The sequence below is a fragment of the Cloeon dipterum genome, chromosome 1, assembly GCF_949628265.1.
Source record: "Cloeon dipterum chromosome 1, ieCloDipt1.1, whole genome shotgun sequence".
In the NCBI taxonomy this organism is placed as follows: Eukaryota; Metazoa; Arthropoda; class Insecta; order Ephemeroptera; family Baetidae; genus Cloeon; species Cloeon dipterum.
In genome coordinates this window covers 35,178,127-35,198,221 of record NC_088786.1, presented here as the reverse complement: position 1 = coordinate 35,198,221, position 20,095 = coordinate 35,178,127, and the positions used below count along the sequence as shown (strand labels likewise).

At 43.5% G+C, this 20,095-nt stretch overlaps 1 protein-coding gene across 17 annotated transcripts in view; it reads left to right on the top strand.

Annotated features, from left to right (window-relative positions):
- Camta (Calmodulin-binding transcription activator) overlaps positions 1-20,095 on the top strand; it is a 195,506-nt gene that overhangs the window by 124,147 nt on the left and 51,264 nt on the right. For all 17 annotated transcript variants that reach the window (XR_010575787.1, XM_065497362.1, XM_065497363.1 and 14 more), the window contains one exon: positions 2,826-2,917. Coding sequence is in view for 16 of the 17 variants with exons in the window: in XM_065497362.1 (XP_065353434.1) it covers positions 2,826-2,917 (92 nt within the window). In the remaining variant the exon portion in view is untranslated. The remainder of the gene's footprint in view (positions 1-2,825; positions 2,918-20,095) is intronic.

Sequence of the window (20,095 nt, the reverse complement as noted above, 5' to 3'; positions counted from 1 at the left end):
GTCTTTCGAGATACAATTATGAGATAAACGCACCCACCGTCTTCTTCAGCGGCACGCTGCCGTGTGAATGAAACCTGAATGCACTCTCCACGCGAGAGGCGTGCGCTACTTCTTTAAGTTGATCGACGTCGCAGGCGTCAGGGGAAATCAACGAATCATACAAAATCCATTAGGAATTGCAGAGGAAAAAGATGCGCGACTTTTGAATTTTAACTGTAGCGCAACAGAGTATTCCCTTCTCCTTCAATTTTAAGAATCACTCGTGTCTGTCTTATACATTTCATTCCGTCACAAATTCCCTCGTAGAGTAACAAAAGGTTGCTTTCCTCTCCGTTTACCCTAAAAATATCTTGGTCTAGTTTTATTTGTAATTTTAATTCTTGTAAAATAATATTGTTTACGTAGTTTGCTTTTTGATAGTGATTGCTGATTGTGGGCGAAATACGCGGGAATTTTAAAAAGATATAAGTGGAAGTAATTTTGAGCACTTTTAGCAGCGGGGGCCAGATTGGTGCGACGCGCAGATATGGCGTCCGGTGGAGTACGGCGCGAAAAGAACCAAATTTTCGTTAATATTGTGACATAATTTGCATTACTTGTACTAATTGTGTCTTTTGGATCGTAAAAACAAACTCTTGACACTCGTACGGCAATCCAAAGAGAGCATTTTGTTTCCCACACTCAGACGCCATCTTGGATCTGCGCAGTGGGAACCAATTTCATTGCACATCTGGACCCCGCTGACTTTTAGCACCTAAATCTTAAAATATTATGCTTCAAAGAACGTAAAAATGATTAAAAATTCACTCTGTTTGTGCTTGTTTGATGGTAAAAGCATCGAAGAAAAATTGCCTCGTGAATTTCGTCTTGTGTTAAACATTTCATTTAGTAAAAATCAGTTATAATCATCTTAACGGATCATTAATATCATTTTAATGCTCACTAAAATGTCAAGGCAGCCTCGAACAGGAATTTCGGCGCCTGCATGTTTATTTTCACATATTTCAGCCGCCTCATTTGCTGGTGTGCTCCCTGGCCAAATTGTAAAAACATCTACAAACATGCACAGCCGCTCGCGACCGTAAACTTGCTCCCCGACGAGAGAGAGATCCGCTCACGTGGATTTGGATGAGCGGCATGCAATGATGTATGAAATGTCTCGCTGCTCGCACGCAATCAATAATTCACTATTGAGACATGCAACGCGCGTATAGTACGCTCGTATTTTCGACTTGGAATTATTCTCAGGTGGATCCACGCTCGCGACTGACGCGCAAAGCCGGTGGATTTTCAGCATGAAGTACTGATGTCCCGATATGTGTACGGAACGTTAGGGAAGGAAGGGGATCAAGTGAGGAAAAAAAATTCAATATCGATTTGCGGAAATTTTATTTAAGTCATTTTCCATAAACTTATTATTTTTTATTTTGATTTGATAGAATTTCTAAGCGTGAGCTCTAGAGTTTTTTTATTGTTTGGAGGAGGGGATCAAAAATCTGACTTTCTCACATCAGCTGAGATGAGCTGGAAGCGGTCCTTATTTTCGCTTCTCCCTCTCGTAATCCCTTCCCAGCCTCCTCTTCGCTCGCTAACAGTTTTTCTTTTCATGTTTTCCCGTGTAGTATTAATGGATCATTGAAGTGAAGTGAACAATGGCGTTCCACATCCATCATGTCAAACTGGAAATCTCTTTTCCCTGCCGTCGATGTAACTGTGTATCACAGCTTTAAACTCTTCTTCTTCTTCTTCCTCCCATTCTCGGGCAGGAAAGAAAACCAAAAAAGCAGGCTCCTGCTGCCTCCTCCGCCGCCAATCGGCTCCTCCATCTTCTTTGGCGGCGCTTTACTGTTATACAGTATGAGCCGCTATCACAATCTGCGAAATATTATATTCCATAAAGCGGATGATTTGTTGACTTTTAATGCCACCGCCGCCGCTGCCGCTACTGCTCTCGGTGCAATAATAATTTTCACTAATGACGTGGGAATAGACGCTCGCATTTCATTGTCAGCATCTGTCCGCCCGACGGTGCTATTTATTAGCGAACTCGCCATAATTCAGTTTAGCACCGCCCGATGAGTGTGTTTGTAATGGTATTTAAATATAAATATCGCACCACGCGGCGCGCGATGGATTTGTCCCTGCATTTGGAGCTTTTCAATGGAACCGCGCTTGCTTTTCGGAAGCAGATTGCTTCCACTGATTCAATTAGGCTCTATTTACAGTTTCGTGTTGTGCAGATAGCATCTCCCGTCTTAGGGAAAAGTTAACTTACTCTCGTGCTTGATAATTAGAGATAAAAGTCACTTGCTCCCAACTGAATTTCAACGGCAATTACATAAATCAGCGCCAGAGATGAAAGGAGCAGAAAATCCATAAATATCATTGTGCCCTTCGCGGCAGTTGGCTTGTGACAACTTTAAACGAAACGGCAAGAAAAGCAATTTATATCAAGTGCCCCGGCAGAGCGTTGACACAAAAACATTAGATTGCATTCGCGAGATTTCTTTTTAAAGCAAGCAGCAATATTTCTGCATCAGATCCGAGCATTTCACAATCAAGACACGAATAAGGGCTCGAACGATTTCGATTTAATTTACCCTCGAACGGGAACGAAGACTCTTTTTTTCCCTCGCTCGGTAACAAAAGTCTGAGGAAAAATTAGATCAGCCTCTTCTCCTAGGCAATATTATTCACTTGAGAAGGCGTATATTTGCATCCGAGACGTGGCCTGTTGGCAAATTTAATTATTTTCGCGCTACGAACAACAGGGACAGAATTCAGGAGACGCGCTCGCTCTCATTGCTGTGTAATTTTTGTTCCAGATGGCGAACCGATCAAGCTGCCTGAAAATCTAGAGAGCCTACCTAAGGCGGACCACTTCCCGACGCAGAGACACCGCTGGAATACAAATGAGGTGAGTGAGCAGAGTCTCTAAATTCTCGCAACATCAGCGATCTTACGGCGAAATCCTGAGTAATGAGCTTGCATCTTATGATGTCACGACCCTTGCAAGCTCTGACCTCTCTCTCTCCAGACGTCGATCAGCCAAGAGACCGACAACTCATAAACGGGCACCACGTTCAAATGAACTTTTTAAAAAGAGCGATTTGCAAATTTGCATGCAGAGGAGTTGGTGGAAATTCAATTAATCTATTAGCTTCGATTCCACAAATTTATAACTTTAAAATCTTTCGCTGAAACCTATAATTTGTTTTCGTTAGCAGCATAATAAATTAGTATTTTTTTAATAATTCACCAGTTGTATAAACCCTTAGTGTTCAAAGCCGCCACCGTATACTTTCGTAATAAATTTATTTTAAGGAACTTTCGCTGCGATTTCAGACTCAATCCAGCTACTGTGCATTCTTCCCTTAATATGCTTTCTTTTAACGTTCCGAAAACCAAAATCAGTTCAACCATTCGCCGTAGAAACGTTGGAAAAAAAATAGTTTTTCACGTTTCTACGGTGATTGGCTTAACCGATTTTGGTTTGCAGCACGTCAAAAGAACGCATATTAAGAGAAGAATGTACAGTAGCTGGATTGAGTCTGAAATCGCAGTGAAAGTGCCTTAAAATATAAATTTATTACGAAAATATACGGTGGCGCCATCTGTTGGCGGCTTTGAACACTTAGAGTTTATACAACTGGTGAATTGGTTACTTAAATATTTGATTTTAAATGGAGCCTTCTAAAGAAATAGTTCAATTTGAACAGCAGTTCTTGCAACGGAAGAACTCTTTTAGAAGCAAAATTTAAATCAGTTCTTATTGTTAGAGCGTGTGAATCTTTCTCTTCATTTGCGACGTTCGAGAATAAATCGCTGGATTCGTCCACAATAGCATTAGCACGATTTACAAGCGGATTCCGTTTACCGTTCAAGTTGAAATTTCGTCGCAATTTGCAAGCGTACAAGTTGGTAACAGGATGCTTATAGTTAAATTCAGATTACTCTCGGCGACGCGCGTGAAAATTTATCAAACTGGTGGCTGGCAAATGCACGGCGGCAGTTACTTATTCTTTTGTTTCGTGGCTGCGAATTTACATTCCTCATTAGTCAGCAGCAATTGGCGCGGCGGCAAACGAGCGCTTCAAAGCTGCCTGCACTGCTTCTTCAACGCGATATACACAACAGAGATGGCTGCTGGCAGCGAAACTCGGGACTTGATGAATATTTATTCGCGTCGAGTGTCGACGAGAGTTTACAAGAATATTTCCGAGTGGGTATTAAGTGTCGCTAATGTGATCACAGCAGCCCTCTGTCGGCGCTCGCTCGTCGGTGCCTGCCCCGGAATTAACAGGCGCGTATTTGTTTGCAAAGCGGACGGCCGCAATTGAAAATTAAAAATTCATGTCGCGTCCGGTCTGGCCCACTTTTTCGCTCGAAATTCGTATTTCGCACAAGCGGCGGGGCTTTTGTTTTGGTGAAATTATTCGCATGTGCACGCGGCGGTGGCGGCACTTAGGAGACCCGCCAGTTGTCGGCACCATACATTTTTGAGCAGGGTTGCCGGCCGTTAATTCAACTATATTACTGACACACTACATACGTGGTTGGCTAATTACAGAGTGATGCTCGCTTTTATATACAGCAAAAACGTTTTAGACCGAGCATCTTTTTTGTCCTGCCGCTCGCTTTTCGGCTGGCTTGCACAAAAATTTGTACGCGAGCGCGCGGATCTCATTAATTTATACAACAACCAGGGGGTGGAGGTTTTTGAACTAAATATGATGATGATGATGACGCTACATTTATGACCGCAGCAGTTGATATTTTTGCGGTTTTTCAGCAGCAGCAGCAAGGGCAACGAGGGAATACACACGCGCGCAAAGCGGCAGCAATATTGAATGAGGCTGGTGCTGCGTGTTTTTTGCACTCATTATTACCGGCGAGCGCGTTAATTAAAAAGCAACCCCGACTTCATTTATAATTTATTAGCACGGGGGCGCATTAATCCGGAATTTTTCTGTGATTTCCCGGCGAACAATCACACTTTTAATTGGCACGCGAGGGGCCGGATGCAAATCGATCGGCCGATCCTCTCAGGAGGCGAGATCGAGCGCGTGTTTGGGCGTGACGTCAAATTATTTGTTGTTTACGTTGGGGAGCAGTGTGTTTGCGCTCTAGTATTTATGTAACCAGCGGCTCCCGCGCTCGGCAGACGATCAATTTTTGATGCACACATATATGCGCTGCCGGGTGGCGAAATACGCGATTAATTATCACATAATGCAGCTCGCGCGTCCGATGAATAAGTGACATGACAAGAACGAGACCCCCGAATCAAAATAAACCATTTCCCGGCTGGGATATGCACGAGGAAATGCCCGTGTTGCCGGCAGGAAATAATTTGCACTTTTGGCACACCGCGCCTCTCTCTCTCTCTCTCTCTCTCTCTCTCTCTCTCTCTCTCTCTCTCTCTCTCTGCTCACCCTCTCACTCACGCAAAATCTGAATTCAAAACCGAGCAGCCAACCAGCCTCGAGTGTTTTGACATAAAAGGAAAGGAAAACACGCAGGCAGCCGAGATTGCAACTCAATATTGTATACAGAGGCTCTTGTTGCCCGCCTCGGCCCGCGCGCGCGCTCGCTCGCTCGCTCGACGGCGTGCGAATTACGTAGTCGTGTGCGTTGCCTGCTTTTATATTTGATATGACACACACCCTCATCCTTCGTACACACCGAGACGACGACGACGGCGGCGGCGACGACGACGCGAGGGACGGATGGTTGGGCTGCGTGTTTTGTGTCACCGCCGCGTATCGCTTTCGCATAGGCTTAACTTCATATTTTAGATATTCAGGTTACAAATTACCTACATGTCAGATTCGCTGCGTGCGAGGGAGCGGCACTTTTTCAAACTTTGCCTGGCCCCTCACGTAAAGTTCCAAATTTAATTTTGCTGTTCTGCCCGAAAAGAGATAATAAGAAAAGTGTTTTCCATCAGCCCGCTCTCGAAACTACGCACAAAGAGCACTCACTCTCTTTTTTGGTACTATTCCTCCGAGGAATTCCATAGCAGCATAATCTTGGATTTTTAAATTGCCCGTCGCTCGCTCGTTCGTTCGCTTTTTCTGTCAATTTTGCAAGTTGCGAACGACGTTATGCATGCGTCTTTGTTCATGAGTAAGCAAACGCCGACTTTGGGAGCAGCCATTACCATCGAAAGCATACAGTAAAAGGTTGATTCTGCTTGCCAGCCAGCCAGCATATTTTCGTTGGCAGCGAGACTCAATCAAGCTGCGATATTACATCGGGAAAGTCGGCTTGTTTTCACAATACACACACACTCACAGGCCTGGTGAGTCAGCAAGCTCTTTTTCGAAATAAACTTACTTGCTTACGTCTCTTTCTCTCCAGCTCGCGCGCGCGAGCGCGCGTTGAATAATTCAGCAAACTAATAAAATTCTTGGCTACTTATTAAATTAGCCGATTCTCACGAATGCCGTCGTCGCTCGTGTCGGTTGGCGCGCATTCCAATCGGGCCGGAATGCCTGAAGAAATACCTGGCCATCGATTAGCCGGCGCCCGCTTCAAAGATGCCGCCGCCGACATCCGAGATTCCTCAGGCAGCCAGCAAGCTATTTTGCATAAATCCGCCGCGCCAGAAGAGCCAGCCAGCCAGCCACGCCGGGCACAAGAAGTAAACTTGAAACAATATTGGCCTGCTGGCTCACATATCCCAAGTGTTTGGCTCCAAACGACCTCCGCTGACAATAAAGCAGCAGCCACCCTGCCCTGCCACCCCCGCGCGTCGCCCGCCCGCCAACCCGCTCACCCGCCCACCCACAATGCCAGCTGCTTGGTCGATACAAGAAGGCAAAAGTTGTCCCTTTGATAGCAGCCACTAATGCTTGTTCGCCAGACGCAACCTGACTTCGCAGATGCGATTCCGGCCGAAAGAAACTCGCAGATAGTTTTCTGGAAAAACGATATAAAAAAATTAATAAAATAAGAATTGGAACGAACAGTCATGATTGTGGAAATCCTTGTTATTCATTCTGCTTTAAAAGGTCAATTTTACAGCGTCAGCTCTTTTAGCCTAATAGAAAACCGGATTTGATTAGTTTACTGACCTCATTCTGATGCAAGTACTCCCCATATTATATTGTTATGGCCTGAAAATCCATATCGAATGCCAAAATCAATGAGCTGGTTTGCTCATTTAACATTTTACCTTAACATCAAAATGTAAGAAACTGCTAAAAACGATGATTCCTAAATTTTGTGCTCGAAATTGACCGTGTTTGCACTTTAACTAATTTCGTTCGTGTTTTCGATTGAGATACCCACGCTGCTTGTGCCAAGAACAAAGCATAATATACATCTGCTAGATAACAAAAGCAGTGTACTCGTAAAAACGAGCTGCCGAGCGTGAGGGTCAGCGGCCATCAAGGTGGGTGCACTGAGCTGGCTGCTCCTCCTAATACCGGCGAAAATTTCTTTTTAATTTAATGTCCAGATTACATCATAAAGGCGTGTAATATACCTGATGCCTTTTACTGTGTGCATGCTTTGTTATTTTTATATTTATGCTTCGGGAAAAATAGAGCGCGCGCGGAAGATAATAAAAATTTTTATTAACCTATCCTCCTCCACCGCCACTTTTTATTACGTATGCATCCACCGCCGCCGCCGCCGCCGCCACCAACCACCTTCTTTTATAGACATCACAGCAACAACAACTAAATTTATTTAAAGCTTTTGACCCGGCAGCAAGTACCTCTCCTGGACACAGACATAAAACAACCTCACACAGCATGTCACACAAAATGATAACACTCCATCTCGAGTCATGTGGCTCGGCTGTTGTGTGATTCCACCCTGCGGCACCGCGTCCGTGTCTCTGTTCTGTTCTAACTCTCGCCAGGACACACTTTGCATTATCCGCCGCTGGGTTAGAAAATAATGCAGTTTCTTATTCTACAAAACGAAAAACTATACAAAATCATATCAGATTATTCAAGTTTATTGGTGTTTTCCTTTGGCCTTAACACGTCACGCAATCTGGAATTCTTCTGACATGAATATTCGTTTTGCCACGCAGACACAGTCATGCTGGATGAATTCCCCAACAAACCCTGGATTGAAGAAACGCGTTTCAATTTTAAGAATAACTTGACGATTGTTGCAAAGTGCTTCAAAAGCCTAATAACCAAACGAGCAACATATCCGTTCGAGAAGCGTAACTAAATTACAGCCCTTGGCAAATTAAGCGGCTTTCCTGCTCAGAGTATATACCAAACAGCGAAACGCCGTCAAAATTGTTGCGAGCGAGCGGAACGCGCGTCAGCGCAAAGAGAAAAGCGGCTTATCACGCGCGACAGCAAAATTGGAGGAACGCAATCAGCGTCAAAAGCAATGAGTTGCGTGGCCTACAGCTGCCTTCCCGGCTCCGCGCGATTTCCACGCAGACGTGATTAGCAACGGGCACGCATGCGATCCCAAAGTAAATCTGGGTCCGGCAAGGAGCAGCGAATAACGCAGGTGTTTTTCCGGGCGACGCGAATCAATTAGCCCCCCGCTGAAGGGATCGTCTTGTTAATTAGTTTGCGCACGCCATAAATATCGCGAGGAATGCATCAATTACTCTAATTAATTCGCCATTCCGCCAGCAATTAATTGGAATGATATAAAGGGCAGGCGGGCACAATGCAAAAAGCTGGGTATTTGTCAGGCGGAAGGAGTTGTATCATTGTCATAACTCCGGCGGCGGTAACGGCGGCGAGAGGGAAGAAAGGCGAATGAATTACCCCTAGCTGACGACTGCCGCTGTTTCTGTTGTGTGTTTCCCTTTTTTACAGCGGCAACATTCTAATGTGAAATTATTTCAAGGAGAGAGCGCAGGGAGGAAAGGCGCAGCTCTGCTTTGTTTTGATGTGAAAGGTCTCGCGCAGACAACCGGCAAGGGAGGGGGCGAATAAAATTTAAGCCGTACACGTGTTGAATAACAAGAAGGCACGATCAGCAATTCAGCGACCTAAAATGCCTGATTCGGCATAATGAGCTCCGCTGCGTAACTGATTCGGATGCTGCCTCTAATGAAGTGGAAATTAAGGGATGGTTGGTTTGTTAGTTTGTCGAAGGAAAATGTTTTTCAGTCGCATCTTCTTCGAACTTTATATTTAGCAGATTGAATGTGGTGAAACTTTAAAACTCCGTGGACCTCGCTCTTCTTTATATTCCTTTTAGTATTTCTGCCTATGATGAGACTCACGACTGTCTCTTCATTCATCGTCCAAGTCGGTGTTCTTTTGTACAGGAATTCCTCCAATTAGCGCCAAGTTCGACGGCAAATAAGCTCTCCGTAATAATTGCCGGGCGAATTTTATTCGGGGTGCAAAGAAGTAGAGAGAGAGAGAAAACGAATGAATGTGTCCTTCCTTTTCTTTGTCGCACCAGCTCCTTTCTTTTTCTTTATTTTTTTTTATTTCGTCTCGACGCGTGGGTGGCGTTGTAATTGGTGCGCGGCTGCTTTCAATGAATGCTGTAATGAGAAGGCAGAGCCAATGCATAAATGAATACAGAAGCTGCTGAAAAAGTGAATATAAATCTTTCCGGCCGATGCAAACTAGCAGCTACAAACGAACAAATAAGAGCTATTATTCTTTCATCCCTTTCTCCGCGCGCCGACCGCTTTTTATCAAAGCAAATTTACATTTTAATTAAATTGCACGACGTGATTTAATCATTTCAGCTGGAGAGCGGCGCCCGCTCGTTCGTTATCAAATAATAAAAGGCCGGCGCGATAAAATTTATGCCTCTGTCTATGAACGAATTCAATCGGACAAAAGCCGACCGCTGCAGTTTTATTCCGTTGATTTATTAATAATTAGACAGCCGTTTGATTTATTTACCGCACGACCAATTGGCCTTGTATTGTTTTTATTATCTGCGCCCGTGGCCGGGTTAAATCGGACGCGTCCACGGCAGCAGTTCGTTGCATTATACTGAGCGTGGAGCGTGCTCCATGAATTTTAATTCGCCCTCGACTGGATTTTGTACTGCGAAATTATCAGTTCGTGCCTCGAATTTATAATTCGGCCGGCAGACCGAGTTTTAATATTCATCGACTGGTCGCTCGAGTTTCCTCGGCGTGCGGCGGTGATTGGCGCCGAAAGGAAAACGGGATTGTGTTACGATTACTGACCGTCTCCGTTCACATTGAAAAATAGGCCCAGACGCTTGCTTTATTTACAAACAATAAAATGCCGTGAAACTTTCACTGGCGCACACACACACAGAGCGCGCGCCCCGAATTACAAAGTTCACCCACGTTGTCGGCATTTTTCAGTTTTTTTTCTCTATTTATTTTGCGCTCGGCTTGTTTCTCGGCTCACTCTGGTGAAGTAAAAAACGAGTAAAAAACAGCAGGCAGGCGTCGGTCGTTTTGCACAGAGAGCGAAAAAAGGACGGAAAAGAATAAGGAGGAGGAGGAGGAGGCGTGCCATCAGCGGCGGTAGCGGGAGGGTAAATCGAGCGAATTTTACATCGCCTATTTTATATTTGCAGCAGCTAGTTTTACTACTTATGTGTTTGCTGCTAGTGTTATTTCGCCATTCCAGACAAATTGTATTGCAGCCAGTGGCAGCCGCGGAGGAGGAATATTGTGCCACATTATTCCGCTCCGCTCTGCCCTCTTCCCTCCAGGCAATCCAGCTAGGCAGCAGGTGCTCTCCCATATTATATGATGCAAACACACAAATAATGAAATTACCGCCTATTCAGACATGCATATTGCAACCAATTCTATCCCTCCGAGAATGCAAACAACATCAACACAACAATAAAAGTATACACAGCTCATATCCTCCCCCACGTCGGTCGGGGCATAAATTTCGGGGTCAAGTGGAAAAGAACACACACACAGAGCACGCTTGGCGAATTCAATTGCAAAACTGCGAATTCGTGTGCGTGGGAGTCTGCGGAATCGAATTTCACCCAGACTTTCTATTAATAATTCAATCAAAGATCCGCGCATTCTGCGCGCGGCACCAGCCGAGCGGATTTCGAGGCAAAAATCTGAATGTGCAGGTATTTTAGGCTTTCCGTGACAGCACTGCCAAAATAGAGCGCGCACCTCATTTGCATGCTCTCAAAAAGCATCCGAGGGCGCGATCCCGCTGTCGTTTGCACTCGCTCTCGCCCGCCGCCTACATCGGTGCAAGCATGCATTATACATACCGCACTCCGCCTGCAAAATTGAATATTGCATTGGAATTCGGCCGTGAACTCAATACTAGAAATTCCCACACGTTAGGGATCAACTCGAGTATAGACGTGTCGCCGCGCGAAAATTTCCCTTTTTATTCCCAATCAGAAAGGTTGGGAACCAGGAATTATTGCTCCGTTTTTATTCTTTTATTGTAGCGGTGGTTACAGCTGCGCGTTTAGATTTTTATGAAATTTTTTCTAGTATGTGTTGTAACAAGTGATGGACTTTTAAATAAATATGCACAGACCAATGAATTTCAAGCAATAAAAGCAAATGGCATAAACTGTTTTACTCAATACCAATACTAACTTTTACAATAAAATGGAATGATACTGGGCAACAATTGTAAATTATTAAAATTGTTGGATGCCATAAACAATTGATCGATAAACAAGTTGATTAACAATTTACAATAATAAAAGGACCTTCCTACAGTAAAAATTCAAATTTTGCCAATTTTCTCCTCAATTTACAGGGCTTGAACATATTTTCTGCGCATATTTCGACTCCTCTTGTCGAGATCTGTCCAACGGTGTATGCCACTTATTGGGGAAACTCTTGGTTTTGAAATTAAATCGGATTTCAAGTAAGGAGACAGCCATTGCCATTTGAAAAGCACGGTAACTTTCCAGCCAATTTTCTCAAAAAATTACAGCGCTTCTTAGGTCAATTTAGGCTTTAACTGAATCCTAAGGGACGAGTTTATGCTTTGGCAACAAGCATTTTCTAGGCTTTTGCAGTTATCATTCCTCTTCAGAAAAATTGCGCATAGGTCAACAACCAAATGCAATTTGCTTCTTGCAAGAAAAGTGCAACAATCAATTTTAAAAATTAAAACCTATGTGTTGAGCAATTAGCTATTTTGCCGCTTCCAAACCACGCTACCTTTATTAATATTTTTTTTAACCTAACAATTTGTAAGTTAATTTAATTATTTTAATAAAAAGCAATTTTTTAAATCTAATAAAATTATCTTTTTAAAAAATTTAATATTATTTATTAAAACGATTGTAGTTTATTTTTAACAAAATTTGTTTTGTCACATTTTTTATTCATTTATTAATTTATATATACAGTGGTTTTGCCAAAAAATTAAAAATTTGATTTGAAATTAATTTATTTAATGATTGTATTTTTATCATTGATAGAAGCCATATTGAAAAAGTTATATGAAACTGCTAATCACATGAAATCTCTCTTTAAAATTTCCCTTAAGTAAAGAATTAAATTATAAATACCAGTTAAGCAGGAGGTAAATAACTATTTGCTTTTTAAATAAGTTTGAATTGTCCGAAAACTTCCATTTTTTATTTATTTCATACACTTATGTGTTTTGGTTGAAAAATTGCGGCTAACATTTAAAAATCTATCGATAATTTTGAATAAAACAAAATTGTTATTTTGAATTTAGTAAAATTTTTAATTTGAAATTCTACCATTCTAAATAGCAAAACAAAATGAAAAATTGGAAACCAACTTTTCTACTATTATGACCCAATAAACAAACTAATGCGCAACCCTAATATCATGGCTTTTTTACATTCTTTTGAGTTTAGAATGGAGTAAAGAGCTTCGATTGAAGCGAAGTTATCAGAGCGGATAATCTTATCACTTAATTTGCGGTAACTTGAGTTGATATTTTTCGCTCGCTTTTGAGGTCAACCGTTTCAGCCCGAGCGGCGGCGGGGCAACAAACCAACTTGCTTTGCTCTGCCAGTACTACACTATATACACCCAGCAGTATCAGAAAACGTCTTCTTCATTCTCTCTGCTCTTGCCTAGCTGCTTCTCCAGCTCCACTCTCCGTTCAGCTAACTTTTCTGGCTCTATATTATCAGCAGACTTGTGGTAACTGACATCTCTTGGGGCCCGCTGGTCTTCCGTTTAGCTCGTTTAATAAAAATGCTCAACTCCAAAAGCAATAACACTGCGCAGAGCGCGCGAGCGAGCGCGCGCTATACATTATCCTTTTCTAATTTTCTCTGTTGCACTTTACCCTGCAATAATAACCAGGCAAATCACTCAATTTTCTTTTATTAATGCAACAACAATATCGGTTTCATCAACAACTCGCTTTTATTTTGAGTTTCCCCCGCGCGGTTTTCAATAATATATTATTGCCACTGTTCCGAGAATACGAACAAAGGGAAATTTGGTCGAAAGCAATTTAGGAATGGGGCTCGATACAATTTTATCAGCCCCAGAACTCACCAATAAAGCCCACCTGACGGCGATGCGTAAAATGGAAATGAATAAAACTGTATCATAGAGTGGAAATTGTTGGGGGCAATTCAGACTTTTAATTATGGAGGGTCGATCTCATCCGTGATTTCGGCAGTGAAAGGATTAATCAAGCAGGGATAAGTTTCCATTATTATTCCGGCGTGAGGGCAGCCGAGTGAAAACAAAAGCGACGACGTGTGTGAGTGTGTGCTGAGTGAGTCGATAGAAGATATCATCACACACGTGACGAATTCCCAGCTGCTACCCAATCAGTCTGATACAGGCAGACTGCGAAAGAGCCTGCCGCCTAAACTATAATTCCGTCGCCTGAGGGAGCGTCATCGTCAGTCTGCCAACCCCTCTGATTGCCGCGCCAGCAATGGGTGCGCGTTTTTTTTTATAAATCTACTTTCACTCCAGGCACGATTGCTCTGCTTTAACGCCGCTCGCAGTTCGCCTCCGACTCACACTCAACCATCCATTTTTGTCGATCAATATTATATTTGGGTTGAACAAATATAAATAATTTTTATATGGTGCGTCAATTGGAGAAAACAAATTAGAGAGCTACTAGGAGAAACAAATGTTCCAGAAAATTCAAAGAGCAACTACTGTAGGGATATAAATTAATTCTCTGTGACAGTAATTTTTTTTTAAATCTCCCTTTTGGTGCAAATCGATTTCCGATGATTATTGTTATTTTTAAAAAATGCTGCAGGTTTTCCAAGTCGGTAAAATCCAGTAATGAATTTGAACTAATGTTTTTTGTACGCATACATGATTTCTAGGAATGTGTAACCACTGTTTTTGATGTATTGATTTCTGATCATTCTGTCTGACGCAATTTTAAAATCAATATTTCTTCAAGAGCCTCTGCTTCAGTAATTGTAACGAGTATTTAGATAACCAAATTTTACACTGGGATTTACCTTAAAATAAATAATAATTTGGTAATTTATTTGTGAAATATCTTGGAAGAATAACCCTTTGCACTCCTTGTTTTTGCTGCGAGAGTTTTCCGTTGAGTGATTTCGTTGGGGAAAATTTGGGCTATTACTCAGGAAGTCTAATTATTAATATTGTACTAGACAAACGCAGCTCTGCACCCTTTTGAGTCCCTCAGCAGGTGCTAATTGCGCAATAAATTAGCCTGCGCGCGGCATCTAAACAAAGTGCACTGTACGGGGGTGTAATTAAGCCGAACTGAAATTAGTTATAATTAGTCGACTGGCTAAGCGTTAAATTATTCCGAGTGGTGTTCACACACACATACACACAAACAGAGAGGGCGAAACATTAGGCAACGCGAAACAGCAAAGAGAGAAAGGAGGCGCAGCCATCACAATTTTAATGAGCGTCTTTTTCCACACAGGCCCTCTCTCATTCCCTCTTGCGCACGCTTCATTATGTGCGTACATACGTGTGGCGGTGGATAATAGACCAGAAAAGGTGTAAAAATAAGGTCGGGAAATGAGCCAGTCACGCCGACCGCCGCCTCTCCTCCTTTTCCGTTCCGTTCCGTTCTCCTCCCGCCTTTTTTCATTTCGCTAATGGTCCGCCTGCGAACGGGATGAGGGTGTAGGTGTGCGTGCTGGCTGGCTGGTGGCTGGTGAGCAAAGGGTGAAAGGCAAAATGAACGGACCAGGCTGGCTGGCTGGCTGGCCGGCCGGCAGGAAGATAAAGGCGTTTCACCAAGTACGACAAATTAAGTTAGACTCGCCGTTGCTACTTTTATGCGGTTGATCCTCTGCGCTGCACGCTGGCCTCTCTGCCTTGCTCATATGGGCCTGCTGGGCCAAATGTAATCAAAATAAATCGATCGGCGCGGTAATGCATTAAAAATGAACAGCCAAATTGGCTCTGTCCAGAGATTTGCTGAATCATTTGAGCGCGAAACAAGCGAGAGTCTGATGCCCACTCGTCTGTGAGGGTATTCTTGTATAATATACAGAAAAGAAAAGAGAAGTGAAGCACGATAAAGCTGTGGCACTTGGAAGATCAAATACTGGACTGATGTTTTGCGACTTTTATTTGTTTCCAATGAGCTCCATCCAATTCTCCTCAGGTAGATTAATTTATTCCGCATTTTTAATTGATTTTCAATCTCTGGCAAGTCGTCCAATTTCGGTCTCTCGGTCCTCGTGTCGTTTTATAAATCAGAACGCAGATACAATAATTGTTTCTAATGGAAATTTTTACTGCCGATGAATTATGAACGGACGCCCTCGCCGTTTGCTCGGGTTTTATTGCTTTTTGCGTTGTTGAAATGTTGCTGACTCGCGGTTGGTCGGTCGGTCGGTCGTTCGTTCGTTCGCTCGCTTCGCCATGGCGAAGTGGATTGGAATTCAATTTAATCTGATTTAACAACGAGGCATGTATGTATAATTTGATCTCGCTGCCGCGCCGCTGCTGGCAGTGAGTGCCGCCCGCCTTTTTCGCTAGCTCTCTTTACTTCTTCCCCGTCAGTTGTAAAACACAGCAAGTCATAAAATATCGAGAGACTGTTGGCTCGAGCTGGATGTACAACACACACAGAAAAATATATACACACACACAAAAACGACTGATTAATATTTCTATCCGGCGGCGGGCGGGCTGATGCATTGCAAGGCTTTTTGCCCGGCAGTAATGTTATTAGAGGACTACTTTTTGCTGCGTATTGATTTTCATATACGCACGCATAAAGAGAACCGTTATGTTTATTGATGCCCCCACCCCACTTTTTCATAAAGGGTTAAGAGGAAGGAAAACTTTTGGCATAAAAGAGTATAGAGCACAGCAAATAATACACAAACAGAAGTAAATTCGGCGCCACAAGCTTGCTGATTTCTCTTTTCTTTGTTGTGCCTCTGAGTTCGTGTGTGTTTGTGTATCCAGCTCAGGCGACGTGTATTGTACGAATAATACACACAAACACACACACACACGTATAAAAGAGCACACCACTTTTTATCTTTATTATTCTCTAGATTTTTATTCCGCTATTTTATGACACGTGCACACATAAAAGGAAGGCTCCGTTGTGTGTTTACATATTACAGCATGGGATCTAAATTTATGGGCGGGGGCAATTTACATATGTTCCCTGCCACTTAGGAAAAGCGGCCGAGCAAAAAATGACTCGGAACGACACCATAAAATTAAGAATTAATTTTTCATTCTGTGGCGGTAAAGGCCGTTACCACTTTGCTATCTGCTTTGCTGAAGGGGCGCAGCGAAAAGTGTGCCAGCCAGCAGCGAGTAGGTAGGCAGCCTGTGCAACACACCTGTTCAACGGATTGCCTAACCCGGACTGCGAGCGTGATATAACATTTTTTTCTCTCTCGCGTTTACATTATTTACTTGACAGTGTGCGATTGATATTTGGATCGAATTAATTTGCACAATACGAAGTTAAAAGCAATTTTTTTAAATAATAATTTACGTCCTGACACGGCTGAAAATAAATTCAGTCGGAGGTAAAAAGCAGTCGGGCCGTTACTTTAAGCTCTATCCGGGGCTGGATATGTGCATGTGGTTGGTGACACGTCAGTGTAATAATAGGACTCGTCTCGGACGCTTTTTCTGCACGCGCCACGCACACATGAATGCTCTGCGGGTGGCTAAATAGGGTGGAGTTGTGCTCATTAGGCGCTAACAAGCAAAGGAAAGTTGCCCGAGAACAAGTCGCTCGCAGCCTCCGTGCCCCGTCGCTTCCTCTCGGGCGTGCAGCGACAAAAGGAGCAACAAAACACAGCAGCGGCCACGACGCCGGGCAGCAAAAGTTGTGTGTGTGTGTCGGCGTCTTTTTTATATTATTCCCCTCACTCATTCTTCGCGGCCAAAAAGAGGACTGTGGATGTTTTCTCTCTGTTCTCCAAGTGCACGCGCCATACTGTTTATGACACATTAACTTTTTTGCTTTGAGCGTATTATGAAACGCTTCTGCTCCTTTGTGGTCTTTATATGGTTGTAAAACAAAATTTGTTATGAATATTAATTTTCTCCTGCCCGCCTTGGTGGATATTAAAGTGTGTTTTTATTGCCCGGCCCGTATAATTCCTTCCTCCAGCCGTACATATGTGTTGAGTCAATAAAAAATTCGCCGTGCAAGTTTTCAATTAATTTCTTGTGCGCACATATGTGTTTGTATACACACGGCGAAAGGCTCGAGAGTATCGCAGTTAACAACTCGGCACGGAAACAGCGTGTGCGAGGCAATAAATTTAATTGATTTAAACGCTGTCCGCTGACTCGCGTCTAAATTTATGCGCGATTTTTATTTACCAGCTGAAATGCACTTTGTTTACGAACGCCACGAAAATCTAATTTACACGCGCCGGTCTGACTTTTGCTTTTTCCAAATCTCAACATGCGAATTATTGTTTCTGCTTAGCATGAGAATGTTTCGTCACGAGCATAAAATTATCATTCCCGATCACGAGTCTCGCGTTATACGACGGCAACTGGGGAAATTTGCATAATTTTTTCTGCGGGACTTGACGCGTTCCCCGCCGGAAATCACTTCCTGGCCTGCGCTGTGCCATTAAACTCCTCGCCTTTGTCGCGCGCTGCCGGGTCGTAAAGTCTCAGTCAGTTGTCATTGGCTGCGTTCATCTCTGGTCTACGAGAGCGAGAGTGAGTGAGCCGAATTATCGCTGCAAATTGTTAATAAAGTCTAGACGAAATAATAAAGGCCGCGGGCATAATTACTTTTTATTATTTCATGCACATCGCATGAGCGGCGACAACGACGACGATGATTGCCGCTGTAAAAGAAGTGTACGCTCTGTCAATAATCTTATCGCGCGCATTGTAAATTTCACTCGAGTAAGAATAAAGAGAGCGCTGCAATGGACACTTTAAACTGCCACCCACTCGAGCGGCGTTCATTTTTCACCCGGCGAGCGCGCGTATTTCGGAGGAAATTTATGGCGCGAGCGTTTTCAAGATATCGCGCATGCATGTATATGCACGGCACGGATTTATGAGGCCGCCCCCGTCCCCCTCACCTCCCCCGAGCGGGAACATCGCATGACAATTTTTGAGAAGACTTGCTTGCTTCTTTTTATTAAAATATTCCTCTCGGAGAAGCAGGCAGTAAAACGCACGTGCCGAAGTAGTACACACAGCCATCAGTGCCTGCATTCGATGCAATTCATGCGTGATTTCCTCTGCTTTCCCACACCTGCCCGCCTCGTGAAACTTGCCATGCCGGCATGCCACGGCTCTATATATTGAATTCCAGAATCTATTAAAATAACACTCTCGGCTGAGACAGCCGGGAGAAGAAAAAGAAAAAAGTATTATTCGTGCATTTGCATCCGACGTCTAAATCTCGAGATGTCAGGCGAAATAAAGTTGATGAAACGGCCGGCGGCGGGCAGGAGGGCGAGCGGGCGGGCCGGCGAGGATTGCTCTGGAGACTGGCACGATTCAATTTCTCATTGCGGCATGCAGGACGAGCAGCAGGAGCAATAATCTTGGTCTTGTCTGTCACAGAGGTACATGCTTCGGAGAGCAATTGCAGCAGGCGAATACATAAAGGGACCGCCGGCCGGCTGCCCGCTCGTGTGGTCAACTTTGCTCGACGACTACACACACACACACACAGGGGCCTGGCGAGCCGAGCGAGCGAGCGGCAGCTATTTTTATTTTTGCGCCGCAGAAGGAAGGGACAAAGGAAAGCCAAGTCTAGCGTGAGACAAAGTGCCCGGCTGTGTGTGGGTGAAGGAAGGTGTGACTCGCATTCGCAATATCAGCCCAGAAGTCAGCCAGCAGCGCTCTTCACGAGCATTTCCCAACCGACCCGACCCGATCTTTCAAATAATAAAAGACCCGACACCCTCACGAGAGTTCAAGACGATTTATTAAAGTCGAATTTCTCTCGCCTATATCATTCCCATACAGATAAGGCTGCCTGCCTGCCTGCCTGCCTGCCTGCTTCCCTTTTGCAATTGAGAAATAATAACGCGCATACGCTCGCTCGCCAGAGGTGTGAGCCGGAATTGACATCAATTTGGACGGTAATGCGCGAAATTTTTCCTCCGCTCGCTAGACTCAATAAGGTGGAATGACGAGCCCTGCTCACATGGGCTTCAGAATGAAAGAGCCAGCAGAATGAACTTCTTCTCGCTTTAGATGATCAAGTGACAGCCGAGCTCAATGCCTCATCAATTTCCTTACGTTCTCCTCCACTTTCTTTCCTCGATCGAAAGGCAAGAGGGATATTTTTTGTTGATTGATATATGAGAATTGTTGGCACAAATGAGCAAAGATATGAAGAAATCATTCACACAATCAAGTTTTATTAAATCAGAACTCTTCAAGATAAATAAATAAAAGTCATCATCATATCTATTTTTAAATAGAATGGTATTTCATGGCGATAAAAATAAATGGACTATAATTTTCACACAAACAAGTTCATGAGAAAAAATACGGAAGTCAAAATTATACGCTAAAAGCTTTTATAGGAGGCGTCGAAAGGTATCATTTTAAAAGTTGCTTCCTGTCTGACTGGACATATTATTTCTATTCGGTCACGTAGCTCTAAATTTGAATGTATTTAACGGCTCCTTCTAGGATATTGAATATATAATAATTATTCATTCAGCGAGCTGAGAACTACTTTGGCATTGATTTCAATATTGCTTGACAGTAAAAAGAAATTGA